The sequence below is a fragment of the Spermophilus citellus genome (assembly GCF_964194105.1).
Source record: "Spermophilus citellus genome assembly, chromosome: 14".
Lineage (NCBI taxonomy): Eukaryota > Metazoa > Chordata > Mammalia > Rodentia > Sciuridae > Spermophilus > Spermophilus citellus.
The window spans coordinates 89,066,311-89,084,452 of NC_138194.1; the positions used below are offsets into that span (position 1 = coordinate 89,066,311).

Genomic DNA, 18,142 nt, shown 5'->3' on the forward strand with positions numbered 1-18,142 from the left:
TGAGCATGTGATGTTAAGTGATCCTTGGAGGCTGGGATGGTGGTACCCAGGCAGAGAGACGCGGTGGGGCACATGAACTTCAGACACAGAGCGGAGCATGTGCAGAACCTGGACCAGGATGTGTTCTGCTGTCGCTGAAGGAAGGTTGTGTGGCCCAAGCAGAGCGAGCCACGTTGTGGTCGTGGTGGGGACCACACAGAATGAAGCAGGGATGACTCTAGAGCATCATCATCTGCTTGAAATTTCTCTAAGATCTGCTGCAAACAATCATTTATTTCTGACTATCTACCATGTGGCCAGATGAGTCTCGAGGTCTGGGTATTATTCTAGAAAAAAAAGGGAGAAATAAACAATAAACTCTAGGAGGAGGATTTGAGCTGCTTTAGGTGGAGACTGCTGTGGGCCCCCATGTCCTCGAGCTCTCTTAGGAGATGCCCCGGGATCTTTCTTTGTGAATTTTGAGAACAGACCAGACAAGGGCAGGAGGCAGGAGGCTTCTTGGTTCTCTCGAGAGGGTCCTGGGTAAGAGGTCATCTGTGGCAGGGCCAGGTAGCTGAGGCTCAGACCCCTCACCTGGTCAGTAATCGCTTCCCCATCTCTAACCTGTGAGGGTGGGTGCAGTTCTCCTGCACTGTCTGAGATTCTCACTGGGAGCAAATCTGCCATGATGGAAAGTGGCAGGAGGCGTACTCTGGGACCTGAGCCACAGCCCCTTTCTCTGAGGTGCCTTTTACCAGCCACGTGGCCTGGGCAGCTCAGGCTGCTCCTGAAGGGCCGTCCCTGCATGGTCCTCCCCTGTGGGCCCCCTTCTTCTTGGGTGCTCAGCCCCTCAGACATCTTACCATTGGTGACCCACAGGCCTCCACCCCAGGACCCACTGTGAGGCCCTCTTCAGTCCCTGAAAGGCATCTGGTAGGGACAGCCGGAGACATCTCTGTTTCCTTAGCAACATCAAGAAGAACTGGGGGAACTGACAAGGTGGGGGGTGATGGTTCCCTAGGCTCTGGAGCCAATGGCCACAAACATGGCAGAAATGTGTCCTCTCACCATTCTGGAGAAGTCTGAGCTTAAGCTGATGGCAGCACATCCTGGAGGGCTCCAGGGGAGAATCCTTCTGCCTCTTCCAGAATCTGGTGGCTCTAGTGTTCCTCGGCTTGTGGCCACAACACTCCAGTCTCTACTTGAATGTCCATGTGACCTTCTCCTCTGTGTGGCTTCTCCTTCTATGTCTCTTACAAGGACACTTGTCTTTGGATTCAGGTCCCAGTAGGCAATTAATTCAGGGTGATCTCATCATGAGATCCTTAATTACATCTGCAAACACAGGTCTGGAATGTGGATTTCTTTTTGGAGGACCACCACTCAACCCACTGCAGTGCTGATTCGAGAGGCACTTCACCTGCCCCAAATGCCTTCTTTTTATTCTATCCATGACCTCTTTGAAATGACATAAAACACAGGTCCCAGAGAAATGTCACAATGGGGAGGCAGCAGGCCGGGGAGCCTGAAAGCACAGGTTCCTGGGTCAGGCCATCTCAGTGCAAAGCCCAGCACTTACCAACCTCTCCAGGGCTCAGTCTGGTCATCTGCAGATTGGGCACAATAACAGTACCCACCTTTGAAGGCTGCTGTGGGGCTCAGATAGGATAATACTTCTAAAGGCAGCTTGGGCTGGCCCAGAATGAAGCACTGAAATGAACAGTGAAACTTATGACAGATGAGCCGGGTCCTGAAAAGGATCAAAACCTGAGTGTGATGGTTGGATGTGACTGGACCCAGCCAGGGCCTGGGCACCTTCTGGAGCTAGGCCTTATTGAGATTTTTTTTTTTTTTTTTTTTTGGTGCTGGGGTCAAATCCAGGTCCAGGGCCTCACGTGTGCTAGGCAAGTGCTCTGCCACTGAGTTGCACCCAGCCTTCTTTTGAGTCTCCATGTACCTGTGGTTACCTGACTTGGGAGGAAACGCCGTGCCCCTCCTCTCAGGCCCTCCTCTGAGCCTCTGTTTGCTGATTGGAGTCTTGGTCTCTGGCAGCCAAGAGCAATTTCAAACAGAGATAGGGAGCTGCCAGGCAGGCACACTCAGGAAGCGTACTGTGGGTGGGGGCAGCCAGGTGCCTGGTACCCAGGTCACTGGGCTCCCGAGGGGATCTTTTCTCCTTCCAAGACAAGTGCTGGATACCTTTCCTCCTGCTGGGCTCAGCTCCACTGGTTGGGAAGCGTGGGCAGTCCTGTGCCCACCCACGACCTGCTGGTCAAGGTGAGGTCTGTTGCTGCTTCTCATTGCTGAGCTCGGCCCTTACTCTGTCACAGGCCAAGCTGTTGGAAACCCTTGGCCATGCTCCTCCTCTGCTTGTCCTTAGAGAGCTGGGCCACCGAGGATGAGGATGCAAACAACACAGAAAGACTGAGCTTGGGGGTCAGGCTTCTCTGTGGCTGAAGGTTGGTTCCTTAACCTCTCTGAGCGCAGGTGTTGGTGCCCTGGATGGATATTTAGTAGGGAGCCCAGAGTGGAGATCTGGAGGGTCAGGCTTTGATTGCACCTCTGTTGTTTATGGCTGTGAGACCTCAGGTGACTCCAAACCTCTAGACCTCAATTTCCTCTTCTGAAAGAGAGATTGAGCACCTCCCTCGGGTGGCCATGGGGAGGGTCCAGTGAAAACAATGTCTGCAGAGCTGGGAGCGCAGAGCACGGCCCCCTATACCTGCTCAGTGAAGGGCAGCTACCACAACCGTCCTGGAGCACTTTGAACAATGAGAATAAAATAGATGACTATATTCAATCAAGTGTACACTAGACAATGGGTAACCGTATGAACTCAATTTCAGTGTGGGCAAGAAGGCAAAGCATTTATGGAAGAGTAAGGAGGTACCCAGCGTGGCCAATTTGTAGCTGGGTGACTCTGAGTAAGTGGTCCAACCTCTCTGAACCTTAGTTTTCTTGTCTTGAAGTAAGAATAATAGTAGCTATTTTCTTCACATTGTAAGTGCTTTACATGTATACACACTCATTCCTCAGTACTGTAGGGGGCAGGTTCTATTTGATATCCAATTTAAGATAAAGAAATGAAGCACAGAGAGGTTATGCAGTTTGCTCCGTTCACTCAGAGGATAAGTGCTTGAGGCCAAAGTTAGACCCGAGCCTGTGTCTGAGCCAGTCTGCTGGGAATATTTGCCAGCCCCCCTTCTCTCTCAGGGTTTCATACATGGCAAAGTGCACAGAGGAGGGCAAGGCCCTGTATGACTGGGACCTGAGGTCACTATTTGCCTGTCTGAGTCATGGCTTCATGCTTCTCCGTGTCTCCTGTGTATGGCACATGCTGCTCTGTGAACGGGGATCTTGAGCAGGTGTGGAGAGTGGTGCTTTGCATTTCTGTATAAGATCCATATGGGATCATCTTCCGATTTGGCTCCTGTCATAGACTGGGAACCAATTAGGTCTTCCCTGTTGTTTGTGCATTTGTGAGTTGATCAGCACTGGAAATAGCAAATCTTTTCTGAGTCTCCCGGTTCAAGACCAGTGATTTGGACTCCTTCCCTTTGGTGTTTCCAAGATGAGCCTGGGAGGAACAGGTTTGGGATGCTCTGCATGATTGGGACACAGTGAACTTTGACCCTGAGCTGAGGCTGACATTTTAAAGGTGGCTACTCCTGGAGAAGTCCACGGGACTGTGAGAGCTTCCTCCTCCTATCCAAGAGGCTCAAATCCCAGCTTCTGCCTCAGCAACTGAGAAACATTTGAGCAGAGCCCTGAGAAACATTTCGGCTGAGTGAGGGAGAAGGGTTGACAAGCCCCTGTTGTTTCTGGGACCCTGCACATTTCCCACAGAGGGCTCATTCAGGATGGTGTGGTTCTACCGAGCCTCCCCCAAATGCCTGCTGAGGGATGTTGGCCTGCATGGGAGCTTCCTGTCCTTCTGTGCAGCACATCAGTGCAAAAGGGAGCAATCCATTTCTAGTGGGGATTTATTTTTCTTTCTGAGATCATTTCTGTTGCACGGATGGCTGGAAGCTGTTTGTGAGTAATTGCACTGGGTTTTGTCTTCCTAATTCAGGGTTTAACTGACTTAGAGAGGCTCATTCGACTGCTCTAATTAAAGTTTTTCCTCTTGGATTTCATCAGCTGGAGTGAAGTAGATTTTCCCACCTCTTGGTTGCATATGTTATTAAGGAACTCACACATATCAAGTAGGTAGGCCCCTTTGCAGGTCATCTTTGAAATACTTATAGGCATTCATTTTCAAAATCTAGTGGGTTTTGATTTTAACAGCTTTGAATTTCCTTTTATATTTTTAAGAACATAGAGAAAAGTAATGAGGCTACCATTTTGAATTTGGGGGGAGCATATTATGTAATGCACAGGAATTCTGAAGTAAAGTTCTGTGGAAGGAAAAAAGCAGTTTTTGAATGAATGGGATATGAGATGCCTGTCAGCCCTTGGCCTGGACTTGGAGAGGATGGTTGTGGCTTGCATCCTGGTAGGTGTGCACAGGGTAAGTGGGTGTGCAGAGGTCCCAGCCCCGCTATAAGCTCATGTGTGAACTTGGGTTTGTTCCTTCTGTTCTCTGTGCTTCAGTTTCACCAGTTGTCCAGTGAATAAATGGGTCTTGATTGGTGTTTAAACATAAAAGACTTAAGTTTATTCAGTTGTTACTCCAATTCCTCAACATATAAAATAGACAAAAATGGACCCTCTCATGTTGAAGGAGGTAGGAGGGGTGGTGGCCAGATCAGGCTACCTGGTGCCCTTCTTGAGCTGCATTCTCTTCCTTATACCTCTGAACACTCAGGCACACACCTAGACTTGAGATTGACAGACATTTCCTCCCAGGTCGTATATCTAGAACTTTATTTTCAACTTCTACCTTAGCTCACTCCCATTTCTCTAGTCATTTTGCGAAAAGATAACGAGGAAATGACCCTATTATTTAATCTCCTCTTGATCAAAATTGCAAAATATTTTATGATTCATTCTGATTTTTTTTTTCTTGGAGAAACTGATAAAAAGTCTCATTTCCCCTCTGTTGAATGTTTTGGGGCTCTCTGTGGACATCAGCTCATAATGTTGAAAGGAGTCGAGTTCTTCATCACTGGAGACCATGACACTCGGGCTGGCTGTTGTGAGAGTCTTATGTATTTGACTAAATAAATACTTCATGAATTAGTCAATATTCTGTTGCTACCACAAAATATCTGAGACTAGGTAGATTTTAAAGAATAGAGGTTTATTCTATGAATGGAGGTTTATTCACAGAGAACTCATGGTTCTAGAGGCCAGGAAGTCCAATACCAAGGTGTCCACATCTGGCGAGGGCCTACTTGCTGCATCATGACATGGCAGAGGGTATCATGTGGCAGGAGAGGGCAACACGCTAACTCAGATCTCCTTTCCTTGTCCTATAAACCACAAATGCCAACATAGGGGGTCCCACCCTCATGACTTCATTTAATCCTAATTATCTCCCAGAAGCCTTCACCTCCAAATACCATTAACATATGAATTTGGGCATCAAGTTTTCAACACATGAACTTTGAGAAACACGTTCAAATCTTAGCAAGCACCATCATGTGCAAAGCACCTATCATGTACAAAGCACTCAGGTATCTCCACACTTGCTAACGAGGGGTGGAGACACACAGCAATATGGGAGAGGCTGGCCTGTTTAGGATGCAAATAAGTGATACTGTCTTTTGCTTTCAAAGTAATTGCTTTAGGAAGTTAGGAGAAAGTTTAGCATATTTTTATGGAGGCATGTCTGCTAGTTTCTTAAATTTCCCTGGGAGTGCAAAGAACAGATTTGCTTTTAAAAGCCAAACAGACAAGATCAACCCATTAGCACTTACAGATTTGGCTTTTGTCTTTAAATTGCACTTCCTTTGAAAAGGAATTCTTCTTTGATAAAGGATGGTTCCAGGGCCTCATTAGCCTGTAATGTGCTGTTCTGTACTTGGAGGTGTAGCCACTGTTGTGCCAAGTCCACTGAGCCAGGAGGGATTCACAGTCCCAGCCACACCCTGGACCAGGACCAGTTAGTCTTGGTGTTGGGCATTGGGTACCAATCCAGAGTCCTCATGGAGAATCCCCTTTGGGGGGTGTGGGTTGTTTTCTTTTCAGAGGGTGAGCTTCAGTCAGGGCCAAACAACCCATCAGAAATATTTCTTTTAACAGTGGACCTCAGAAGATCCCTCGAAAGGTCCCTCTGCCTTTCCTCCAGGAAATACTCGTCCCCATGCAAATATGCCTTTCCTTCCCAGTCGGTCTCTGGGCGTCTGGAGGCAGAATCTCAGTGGAGACAACAAAAGAGCCCCTTCCCCAAGGCCCACTCGCCACGTAGCCGCAGAGCTGAGAGGCACTGGTCAAGGACCTCTGCCCAGAGGAGGACCTGCTGCGGTGGCCCTGCCAGGCCCCACTAGGTGGAGAAGCCAGAGGCAACTTCCTGCTGGCACTTAGCCGCAGTTCACAGGGGAGTGGTGGAAGGTGTCAACATCTCCAGGGAGTGTGGGGAGCAGCGAGGACAAGACCAGGTGGCCTAAGCAGGGAGAGAATGATACCCCGACAGAAGGCCCTCAGGGCTCCCTATTGTTCTTCGGATGTCCTCGAGTGGCTTGTTTCTGCGTGTTCTGCTCCCTGCCCTCTCTGGGCTCGGTGCTCTCCTGTCCTTCCCTCCACTCTTTAACTCCAGGCAGGCAGAGAGGGGGACTTCTCTTCCACGGCTTGGGCTTTGCCTGCAGACCTCCATACTTGCTGTTCCGTCTTCCTCAAGCTCTGACAGCAGGGAGGGGATCCTCTGAAATGCCACTCAGGGCAGCCTGGAAGGGTGTTACTGGGGCCTGCGGAGAGGAGAACAACCTGCTGAAGGTCCGAGTGGATCTCTTGCCGGACTTGGTGCTGGAGGGCAGAAACCTTCCAGAAGAGGGCTGGGTGCCATTTGGTGGCTGCTAACCTGAGATTCACCGAGTGCCTTTCAGACCTGCCAGCTGCTGCTGCTTCAAGGCTGCCTGTCCCTCTGCCTCCCTCACTCAACTTTTTGCAAAAGAGACTTCCTGTCTTTCCCTCTCACAACCTCAGGTAAAACCTTAGAGCATCCAACCAAAGCTACACTTGAACCACTATATACTTTCAAAAAACTGTGACCTAAATAGTTACGTGCTTAGGAAGGAACTGGATTCTGCAGAGGTATTCAAGATTGATGCATGTAAAGGCATGTTTAAGAGCCCTTCCAGCTCTGAGATGCTGCACACTTCCAGAAGACTGCATGACCTTTCACATGTAGTTACCTTCTAGAACCTCAGAGAAATGAAACAGCTGTGCAAGAGAACCCCACTAGAACAGGCATCCAGGCGTCAACTGCAGCCAGAGAGGTTATTTTCTCAGATTTGATTTTGCATCTCTCAATAGGAAGTTTGTGGGTCTATTTTAATTCTGGAAAAGTTCCCAAAGAAGGTCTTCTATCATGAATGTAGAGAGGAAGGTTTGGGGGCTACAGGTTAACGGAACAGAAAGCTTTGGTCTGACTTCTGTATACAGACTGGACGTGATCAGAGATGGGCATGAGATGGTAGTCCAAGCAGAGCTGAGTGAGGGACCAGGCCAAGGAACTGAGACAGGGTGTGGCTCTGAGCTGGCCAGAGATGGGAACTTTCTGACCACGCCCTCCTCCTGGTGTTGGGGGGAGTCTCTGAGTTATTTCTGTGTACTGTCGAGCTTGACTGGCTGCTGGGTCTGAGGCCTGCCTATATTCGTTGTTTACCATGACCTTGGGCAAGCAGCCTGACCTCTTCAAGAGAGTTTCTCCTCTTTAGACTGAGGCTAATGTTGCCTGCTACCAAGGCTGTGGTGGTCATTAAATGAGTGATCACATGTAAAGGCATCTGATATACAGTAGGTACTCAATCCATGCCCATCCTTTCCAACCATCTCCTTTCTGCTTCCCAGTATCCTCTTCCTTTTAAGACACAACTAGAGGGTTGCCTCTGAACACCTCGACCATTCCAGACCTGATGAAGTCATGCTTTCCTCCATTCTCCAAAAGCACTTAGTATCCATGCAGGAGAGCATGTCTTGTATTGTGTGTGTACTGTGGGCTTCTATCTGCACCCCCACCCCCTGTGCCACACACACTGCGAGTGTCTCTAAGCTAAAAACCCTGCTGGATTTATCTTTGTGAAGCAGGGCCGACTGCAGTACTTAGAACACAAAAAGGCTCCGTATGCTTTCACTGAATGACTATAAAGAAGAAAAATAGCCAACCAATAAAAGATATTTAGATACAAGGAGGGGAAAGGAAAAAAAAAGGACTAGAACAGGGAATGATTTTAAGTAATAGATGAGGTCTGTGCTGGTGAGAGAGCTGATGCACCATTTAACAGGGTAGAAATGCTTCGCCAGGCCCCAAGTGGATAATTTCCTCTTCTGCCCAAGCTCCAAGGTCAGAATGGGGGCAAGGCTCAGCCACTAACATTTTAGCTTATTCTCTTCTGCCTTTTTGTTCATCTTGGAATGACTTTAACTGCTTTCTGTCTTGTATGATATATTTTATAGGCCCCAAAGAACTTCTGCTGAACTTTCATGGAACTTTCTATCTGTATGTGCCATCTGACCATCCACTTATCTATAAGCCAACATTGCTTGAGCCCTGGGGTGTGTGGCATCATGGTGTCTAGCCCGTGACCCGCGCTAGCTTCATGAAAGGAAGTTTGAATCGTGAGAAAACGCTAGGGAGTTTTAAATTAAAGAGACAAGACTCTAATTACCTTTAAAACCAGCTCTAGGATGGCTCCTCCCAGCTCCAGCCTCAAGCCACCAAATGTGGTAGCGAGGTGTACTGAAGAGGCTAGCGAGAGAGAGAGAGAGAACATGCCAGGGAGTGGACTTTTATCGGGGAACAAAAAATTCTGGGGAAAAATCCCATCCAATGAAGATTAAGGGGGGCAGCATCCCAAGGTCAGGGGCGACGATTGGGTCTTCGGGGCAGTGGCCAGACACACCTCTCACGGACAAGCCCTCAGACCTGGAGAAGGGTGGGGAAAGCTCTGACACAGCTGTGTCTAAGCACCTCTCACCCAGCCAAGGAGGTAAATCAAATCATGTGCGAGGATGGCCTCCCACAATGGGGTGGACACTGAGGGTGCAGACATTATCTAGGCTTGGCATCTGCCTTCGAAATCTCAGCATCTCATCTCAGCATCTCATCAAATCACTGTTATGTCCACGTGATAAATGTGATCATGCAGATAGGGATGAAGTAGTAATGGAGTCAAGGGGAATGAGTGACTTGTTCTTCCTTGCAAAACCAGAGAACATGTCACATCGAAGGAGCTCGTTGAGCTGGGCCTAGAAGAACAATTTGGTTCTAGACAGATAAGGGTGTGGGGAAGAAGTCACCCTCAACAGTGGCCTATAAGGAAGAGGGTTCATATGCAAGAGGGTGGGTTCAGGGGAGCTCCAAGGCAGCTCTGAGGGTCAACGCTGGGCTGGTGTGCTGAGGCTCTGTGGCAGAGAGGCCCTAAGGATGTTCAGAGAAGGTTGATCTAGTTTTCTAGCTTAATTAACGGTAGGACATGGCGCATACTATTTACAAGCAGTTCACTGCTTCTATTATCACATTTTTTATCTTCATTGCAGACTGCAAAAGAGACATAACCTCTCCTCTATTTTATTGATGAAGAAGCTTAGGTACAAAGAATGTGCTCAATTTACATAATTAGCAGTGGCTCAACTAACACTTGAAGCTAGGTCTTTTGATCCCCAAGTCTATGCATTTAAAAATTAATTGTTTTATTAAAGTATGACATACACACAGAATAAAAATACTAATCATAAGTGAATGACTGAAAATTTTCACAAAGTCAATAGTTTGTCCAAAACAAGTTGGAGAGGGTTAGCATCTTTCCAATGTGGCATGTTATAATCCACAAGCAGGGACTATTCCTCCACTTAGTTTTTATTTTGTGTAATTTCCAGGTCAGAAGTCTCACTCATATTTCTTAAATTTATTCTTAAGTTTTTGAATTTTTGATGCTATTATAATACCTTTTATTTACAATTTTAGTTTTAATCCTTGTTTTGGGTATAAAGAGGTATAATTGGTGCTTATGGATTGCCCTTGTTTCTGGGGATACCCTGCTACACTCGTTTGCTAATTTAACCAGTCAAACTTTATTGGACTGCAGGAGCATCCAAGTGCAGTGTTGAATGGAAGAGGTGCTGGTGAACACCCTAATTTTATGTTTTTTTAATCTCGGGAAGACTTTCAATATATGCTATGAATATGATATGAACTCTAGGGTTTTGTCAATTAGCAGACGAGAAAGCTCTCTGCTCTTCTAGTTTTCAAAGATGGTTGCAGCGTGGAGTGGGTTGCAGGAAGGAGAGAGAATAGAAGCAGAAAGACCTAAGAGCTGAACCAGCCAGGGAGCCTGGGGTACAGAGGAGGGAGCCCACAGGAAGGATGTCCTGGGTTCTCTCTTTCCTCAGCGATTCTGACTTGATTGTCCAAGTTATGAAATGGCAAAGGACACTAAAAGCTGCAAGGATTCTTTCTCTTGTGTCCCCAGCAGAGTTCTTTAAGCTATGAGTAGATATTTTATGATAAACATGTAGTCAAATCCCTTTGGAAAAGTCTGGACATTCTATCGCCCTCTTGGAGAGTCACAGTACACATTAGTACTTAAAGGTTCCAAGAATTCTGCAACAAAGGGGATTTATTTAATTTAATCAAGCACAGTGCCCATCTTCCTGCCTTCAATGTCCACAACAACAAAAAGTGAGGTTCAGGGGAAGTTTTGCAGCTCTTCTTTACCTAGTATGGAGTTTAATGTCTCTCATTGTTAGAAGTCAGGGTGTCGGGGTTCCTGAGGTGGTAACAGTTCCCTTCTCTTTCCCCCATACATTCAAAACCCACTGAGAAATAGAGCTAGGCACAGATAGGGATGGAAATGGGACCTCCATTGCTGAAAGCTGGATTGGAGGAAGCCATCCCAGACAGTTTTCCAAACACTTCCTTCAGAATTGGATAGAGTCACCCGCCCAACTGTGGGAAAGAGGACTCTGCCTCAGGGGCTTCCTTCCACTGGGCAGGAGTAGCAAGTAGAATGCAAATGCTCCTAGACCCCCAAAAGGAAGAGCCATATGGGGACAGAATCTCAATCCTTCCCAAGGGAGGAATGTGAACAAGTGGATGTCATGCTCTTCATTGCACCGAAAGATAATCGAGAAACACGGAGGAAGGAAGGTTTAGGGAGTAGAGAAAAGCAGAACACTGAAAAGGGAGGGAGTTCAAAACATATAGGCTGGGAACAAGGGAGAGAGCTGTGGATTCCAAGCTATCTATAAGCCAACTTTGGCTTAAAGGTGGGTTCCCTGGACTCTGGGGAGCAGAGAGCTGGGCTCCAATGAGCTTGGATATAAAGAGGAAGAGAAAAGATGCACCATTTTCTCAGGGGCCCAGGCAAGGGAGCGTTTTAGGCTGAGGAAAAGCCAGCAGCCTAATTGCACTGTGTCATTGACATCGCCTGCCAGTATTGGTGTCTTACTCTAACCAACCCAGTCATGCGTGATGTGCAGATGCTTAGCTATGGAGAAGCAGGACTGGGGAAGGACAGAACAGGGGCTCCAGGCTGAAAGAAGATCCCCCGGCCCGTGGAAGATGGCACTCATAGTGAACATGGCCGTCTTGCCGCAGGGTGGGGATGGAGTGGGGGGTGTGGGAAGAATGCCAGGAAAAGCCTCTCTTTTTCTGGGGCAGTCCTACAACACCTGCCCGCCACCTTGCCCTTGAACATTTGGCAAGTGTCCTTGAAGTGCTATGGTGTGGCTTTGCCCGGTGTGGTTCTGAATTGCTCCTGAGTCATCCTTGGTTCAGAGGAGTCACAGGAGGAGGAATTAATTAGCATCCTTGCAGATGCCTTTTCTAGACTTGGCTGACTTCTTGCAGGTGAAGCATCAAGTTTCATAGTGACTCTGTTGACTTGTGACATCTGATGACATTGTGGTGGCTGATGGAGATGGGAGGTAAAAAGTCAGGGCCTAGAGAGATCCCAAATCACAGAGCAGCTTTGTTCCCATGGGACTGGCAGCTGTGCTCAAACCTTCCAGGCCGTCAGCCTCCCTGGGGACTCTTTTGATCCCCTAGGGGAGTGACAATTTCCTCTTGAACCCAGCATTGTGTTTCTCCAAGGCTGGGAGGATCCTGTGCTTAAGTAGAGGGGGCGGCCAATTCTGTGGGCTAATTGTAGCTGGGGGGTTAGGTCATTAAATGCCTAACCTACCACCAAGTGTTCTAAATGTAATAAATGTGATCTTTTCTCTTCATTAAGAGATTATTTTTTGAATTTCATGTATAAAACATCAGCCTCCTTCTCATTGAGAGCGTAGCACTGTGGCACTGATTGTGTGACCACAGGGGTTTGCAACCCTGATGTCCATCAGAATGGCGGAAGCTTCAAAAACACCTGCACCTGGGTCCCAGCCCTGACCAAGGAAAGATGGGATGGGATCCAGCCAGAATGTGGGGGACAGTTTTAGAAAACTCTCTTTATTTAAATTTGATGTGGAGCATAATTACCTTAAGGAAATGGGATGTCAAACAGGTAAAATTTGATAGGAAGATGGGAAGAGGGAGTAAAAAGTTTAAGAGCCTAGACAGGGGTTTCCATTTTAGCAATCTTCTATCAAACTCAGTTACAGCTGTTTCTGTATCAGTGGTTTGACTTGAATACATGTATTCCAGTCTTAGAAATAAGATGAATGCAAAGGTAGGATATTCCTAAGAAGGTCTTTTCCAGCAGGCAACTGTGAATTTATCCAAGGCCCTTTGGATGAAATTGGAAATATTTTGGTTTGTTTTGTTTTTAAGAGAAACTCGATTACATACAAAAATATTTTTTGATAAAGGAATTTTACTAAATATATAATTAAATATAGTGTAATTTTTTAATGTTTGTAAGAGTTTTCATATAAATAAATCCATCGCTCAGCCAAAGTATTTTTTGTTGTTTTCTTTTTGTTTTCTCATACTGGTGTCACGGCTTCAGGCCTGGAAGGGGAGATGTAGGAGTACGCAGGTCACCCGCGTCCTATGCCCTCTTAGATGGGGACCCGTTGGCATGCACCAGGATGGTCACGCTCTTGGCACAGTTAACTCAGAGCTTGGCCACCTGGCCTGAGCCGCTTCTGTTCTGCATTGAAGGTAGACAAGGTGAATCCTGAAGGGATTCAATTGGGGAACCACATGGCTCTGGCAATTTTTAACCCTAGCTCCACTGAGCCATAGACACAACATTAAATTAGCTATTTGTAGAGTTTTTAAACAGTTTAGCATGGGGTTTAGGGAGGTTGTCTTTATCATATCCTAGTGAAGAAAAGCAGAGAACACTTTATGAACACTTCCTGAAGAAGAAGAACAGAAGAAGAGCCTAGTGCTCAGAGAAGTCCCCTGGCCAGGCCCACTGACACAGTTAGAGAGTGGTTAGATGAGACCCAAACGCCTGTGGTCCAGCTCCTCTTCCTAGGTGCCAGGCTGGCTGGCTGCCAGGCAGCGAGGCCCTGTGCTCTACACAGAGCACCCTCCACAGTCGGACTGAAGCATGTCTAATTGTTCAATGCTCTTGTTGCTTGGATACAGATATCGGAGTCACGGTAGCTTTCAACCCGAGGAGACCAGGTTGGTATGGGTGTTCCTGCACGTTGCTTGGCTTATCTTGGGGTGGCCCTGGGAGGAGTTTTAATGCACCTAAGTCAGAAAGTCTTGTCCTTTCTGGGTTCCTGTGCTGGTGTGCTTAGCAAAGGAGAGGGTGGGTGTGAGCAGCTGCCTTGGGGACTGACCAGGGAAGTGTTCCTGATTTGGTGGTTGATCCCAATATATTGGCTGGACCTCCCTGACCACCTCTCATTTGTAAGAAAGGACACTGACATCTACCTCACGGCCTATGATCCTAGGTCATGTGTATAAAATGAAGTTCCTGGAACATATCTCAATACAGCTGCAAAAAAGGTTAAACTCACCTTTCCTTGTTGCTAAGATGGGAATGATCTGTAGGATTCTCTACACCTTACGTTGTTTCCTACCTCAGTGTCACCCTGTGAATCGGATGAGTATATTCTCACATCAAGGGGGGAAACCATGTTGAGTACCCAGCCCGTGATTCTAGGATTGGATTCACACAGGACCCGGGCTGTCTTCCATCACAGACTCACTTTCTGCAGCCTGATCTGCGGTGGCACCATGGTTCAGAGCTGGCAAGCCACACCTCCTCTCCTCTCTGCATGCCATGGGGCCGTGGAAGAGAGATCAGTTTTGAGCTGGAAGCCTTTCCATGCTGGGCGTCATGCCGGGCGTGCCCTGGACGACTGACTCACAGTTTCAGGCAAACAATTTGTGTTTATGGAGCTCAATCAACCCACCCCAGAGGGTCAGCTGGTTGCCAATCCTTTGGGAATTCCTGGAAGGTTCCTTTGGCTTGTTCTGTAGGGGGTCCAGGCGGGGCCTTGACCAGTGCTTCTCAACCTCTGCCCCGCCCTGGATGGATTAAGGATGTCTCAATACATGGGTGTTTTTAAAAACTTCCTTAGCAAACACTAATGGGCAGCAGGGTTAAGTTCTCTTGATTTCAGAAGGACAAGAGGAGGGCCATCTCTCTCTTCCCCTGCCCATGATGGCATCTCAGCCATGCCTCTGTACCTGGGGGCTTCCCTGCGGGAGAATTCAGAATGCCAAGACCATCCCTGGTGAAGATGTCAGCCTCATAGGAATGGGATGCCCAATGGGATGCCCTCTCCTGCAGATACTGTCATTTATTAGTAGCAACTTGCCATTGTGGATGACAGTAAGAGCCTCCGCAAGCACCCGCAGAGCCATCGTTCCATGGTTCCTAGGTTCCTGGGAACATCAGCTTCTGCCTCCATGAACTGAGCCCTGGGGACCACAATTCAGGGTTCGGAGGGCCCGAGCCTTGAGTCCCCTGTTTGGTAACTACCCTTTGACAACATGGTACTAGGAACGATTACTGGAATTTTCTCTTAGAAATTTCAGAAATCGGGAGTCCCCTCAGGGTATGTTCTCCAGAGGTTCCTGGAAAACTCCAGACAATGGCAAACCAATGGGGGCAATGCTCCTTCCCAAAAGGGCACTTATTTTGTACTTTCTGTGTACCAGACACTATTCTAAGTACTTTGCTTCCTTTACCCTGTGCCATTCTTACAAGAGTCCTGTAAAGTAGGTGCTCTGTTCTTACTTCCATCCCACACACAAGGAAACTGAGGCTCACTGAGGCCCCGTGATGGCCCAGGGAGTGAGGAGCGCCATCTATGCCCAGTGCTCCAGAGCCCACCCTTGCCATGCTCCTGTAGTGCAGGGTCTCAACGGACCCCCCACCGACCCCTGGGCCAGTGCCCCCATTGGAGGCTTGTCCTCTCTGCAGCGCCCTTCACAGTTATCCTCAATCCCCTGTTTGCACACCCCCAGGGAAGGGACCTCCCCCCACAAAAGCATCCATCCCACTGTTAAGACAGCACAGATGTGGAGGCTCCTTAATTTCTCTGCATCAAAGCAGGACACAAGCAGAATAAATAAACAAATAAGAACAGGAGTAAATAAGTGGGTGCATCCAGTGGACATCTTTCTCCTAGCACCTTCCTTAGATAGCAGTGGCTAAGGTTTATTGAGCAACAAATATGTCCCAGGTACTGTGCTAAATTCTTTGCATTTATCACTCCACTCCACACACCAGTGCCCTCAGGGTGCAGAGGCTAAGCAGCCTGTGCAAGGTTGTAAGACAGTGTTGAGGTTGAAGTCCAGGCGTCTCAAATATGGAGCCCAATCTTACCCTTCCCCACCACCACCTTGCAAGTCCTAGATAGGAGCTAAATGAAGGAGTCCTGCTGTTCCAGCATCTCCCATATCACTACAGGGCGGCAAAGTGTCCACAGAGCAGGGCAGCAGCTCTGCTGTGCTGTCCTCCAAGGGCATAGCCCTGGTTCCCCGCCTCCATCCCCTGCACTGTGGCCATCCATCCCTCCATCCAGAGCTGCATGCTCCTCAGTCCCTCAGCTCCAGACAGGGATTCCCTCTGGGGGCTGGAGCATCAGGAATGTTCTTGTCTCTTAGATCCAGTGGTTTGGAGCCCTTTTCGAAGATGAGAGGGGGCTCGGATCTACCTCTCTGCTCACTGCTAACCATAAAATAGTATAAGAGTAGCTGATGTTTTGGGCACAGCTGAGCTGTGCACCTGTGGGAGGAGCTCATTAAGCCCCAGTGCCTCTTCACTTTAGAAACAGTCTGAAAGTCTGGCTCTGTAGAGGGTGATCACTCTGCCAAGGGGAATGGGCAGGCTCCAGCCACCCATGGGTTAGACCCTGTGCTCTGAAATCAGGCAGACCTAGGTTCCAGCAGCATCTCTGATGCCAAGGAGCTGTGTGGCCTTAGAAACAGCCCCCAGCCTCTCTGGGCCACAGTTTCTCATCTGTAAGATGGGCAGAAGAGGCTTGCTGTGATGAGCCAATGACTGGACTCCTTTTAAGTGCCTCGCACGGGTGAGCCAGGAGCCAGGGAGGAGAACCAGCTGTGCTGTTGGCATCCAGCATGCCTCTTCTTGGTGCACTTGTTGCTGCAAAAGCAGAGATACCTGGGGATTTGGTGGGCATCCCGACATTGTCTCTTGACCCATCCTGGGTGGAGGAGGAGGCTGGTCAGCCGGGAGCATTCGAGGGTTGGTGTATTTGCGTTCTCCCGACAGGTTGGAATGACTCAAGTTTCTATTACTATGTATTTAGTTTTTTCTTCTTCTTTTCAGAAAGGGAATGTTTGGGCTGAAGCTGAAGAAGAAGAAGAAAAATAAAGGAGAGAAGGGGTTAGTCCTAGCCAACAAGGCTGCACAAGGTGAGGCGCGGGGGGCAGAGCTGACCTGGGGCTGGGGCCTCCCAGAGGGACCCCTTGGCTGAGAGTGTGGTTCTTGTCCATGGGAGTGAGGGGAAGATGGGCGGCCTGCGGTGCTTCGGGTGCCACCTATCACAGGTATGGCCTGAGGATTATCACCCGAGGACCTTTGCTACACATCGTCTCTCTCCATTTTAGCAGTAGTAACGTTACCTCAGTTTTACAAATGAGTTTACAGAGATGCAGGGTCAACCAGTGTGGAAAGGATTGGCTGCAGGATTTGCAAGGTCCAGGGAAACATGAAAATGCAAAGCCATTGTTAAGAATGACAAGATGGGGACAACGGGGCTTATACAAAGCAATGGGGTCCTTCTGAGTGTGAGACCCTGTCTGGTTACAGAGCCACATACTGGCTCCCAGTGCGGGAGTTACCGAGCCAGGAAGCACATGGCCCTGGGATGTAAATTCAGGCTCTCAGACCTCCTGCCTTTAGAATGGGCTACTTCCTTCTCCAAAAGAGCACAATTTTGAGGTACAGCATGAACTGTGCCAGTGGATGGAATCAAATTGGATTAGTAGCATCCCAAGGGGACAGGTCTAGGGGGCTGGACCTGCTGGAGATTTCTGTTGAGTGGCTCTGATAACAGCCAGTTCAAGGACAGCTCTCTGGACCACTCCTCAGCCTGCACACAGCCCGGTTAATATTCGCCCCTCTCTTCTACTCAAGGGGAAGGGCTGCTTCACTGCCATCCACCGCAGGATTCCTGTGACCTATGCCCACTCAACTCCACTCTTTGTCCTCAGATAAAACTTACAGAGGAAAGTACTGGGGAGCCTTGGATGGGAGGAGAGGAGCACTTTATTTGCAATGGGGATAAGACTTAGGGCCCAACAGAAGTAATTTTCTATTCAATCAAATTGGTGACATGGGGGAATGGAGGAGAAAGGCTTTGGGGTCTTTCTTGTTATCCAAGAGATTGGATCCTGAAGACCCAAGGTTGAATAAGGCATAGTTCCTTCTCTCAGCAACCTCATGAAAATATTTATGGCACATTTAATAAGTCTCTCTCCACTGCCTGTTACTTGACATACATTATTCATGACCCTGAACTGTACATTCTATTGCCTGCTTCACAACAGAGGCTCGAGACAGGGTGAGGGCTTGCCTCAAGTTATACAGCTAGTTAGTGGAGAAGCCAGCTTCTGAGCCCAGGTCAGCCTGCGCTTTCCTACCCCAAGCGCTGGTCTCCAGTTAGGAGCCTTTACTGACAG

The 18,142-nt window shown here is 48.3% G+C and overlaps 1 protein-coding gene across 1 annotated transcript in view; it reads left to right on the top strand.

Moving 5' to 3' along the window:
- Window positions 1-16,794: 16,794 nt before the first annotated feature.
- The window catches only part of FER1L6 (fer-1 like family member 6), a gene marked incomplete at its 5' end in the record, with an annotated part of 117,869 nt that continues 116,521 nt past the window's right edge, over window positions 16,795-18,142 (top strand). Inside the window, one exon of the mRNA XM_081266407.1 lies at window positions 16,795-16,873. Within this exon, the coding sequence (XP_081122533.1) occupies window positions 16,795-16,873 (79 nt within the window). The remainder of the gene's footprint in view (window positions 16,874-18,142) is intronic.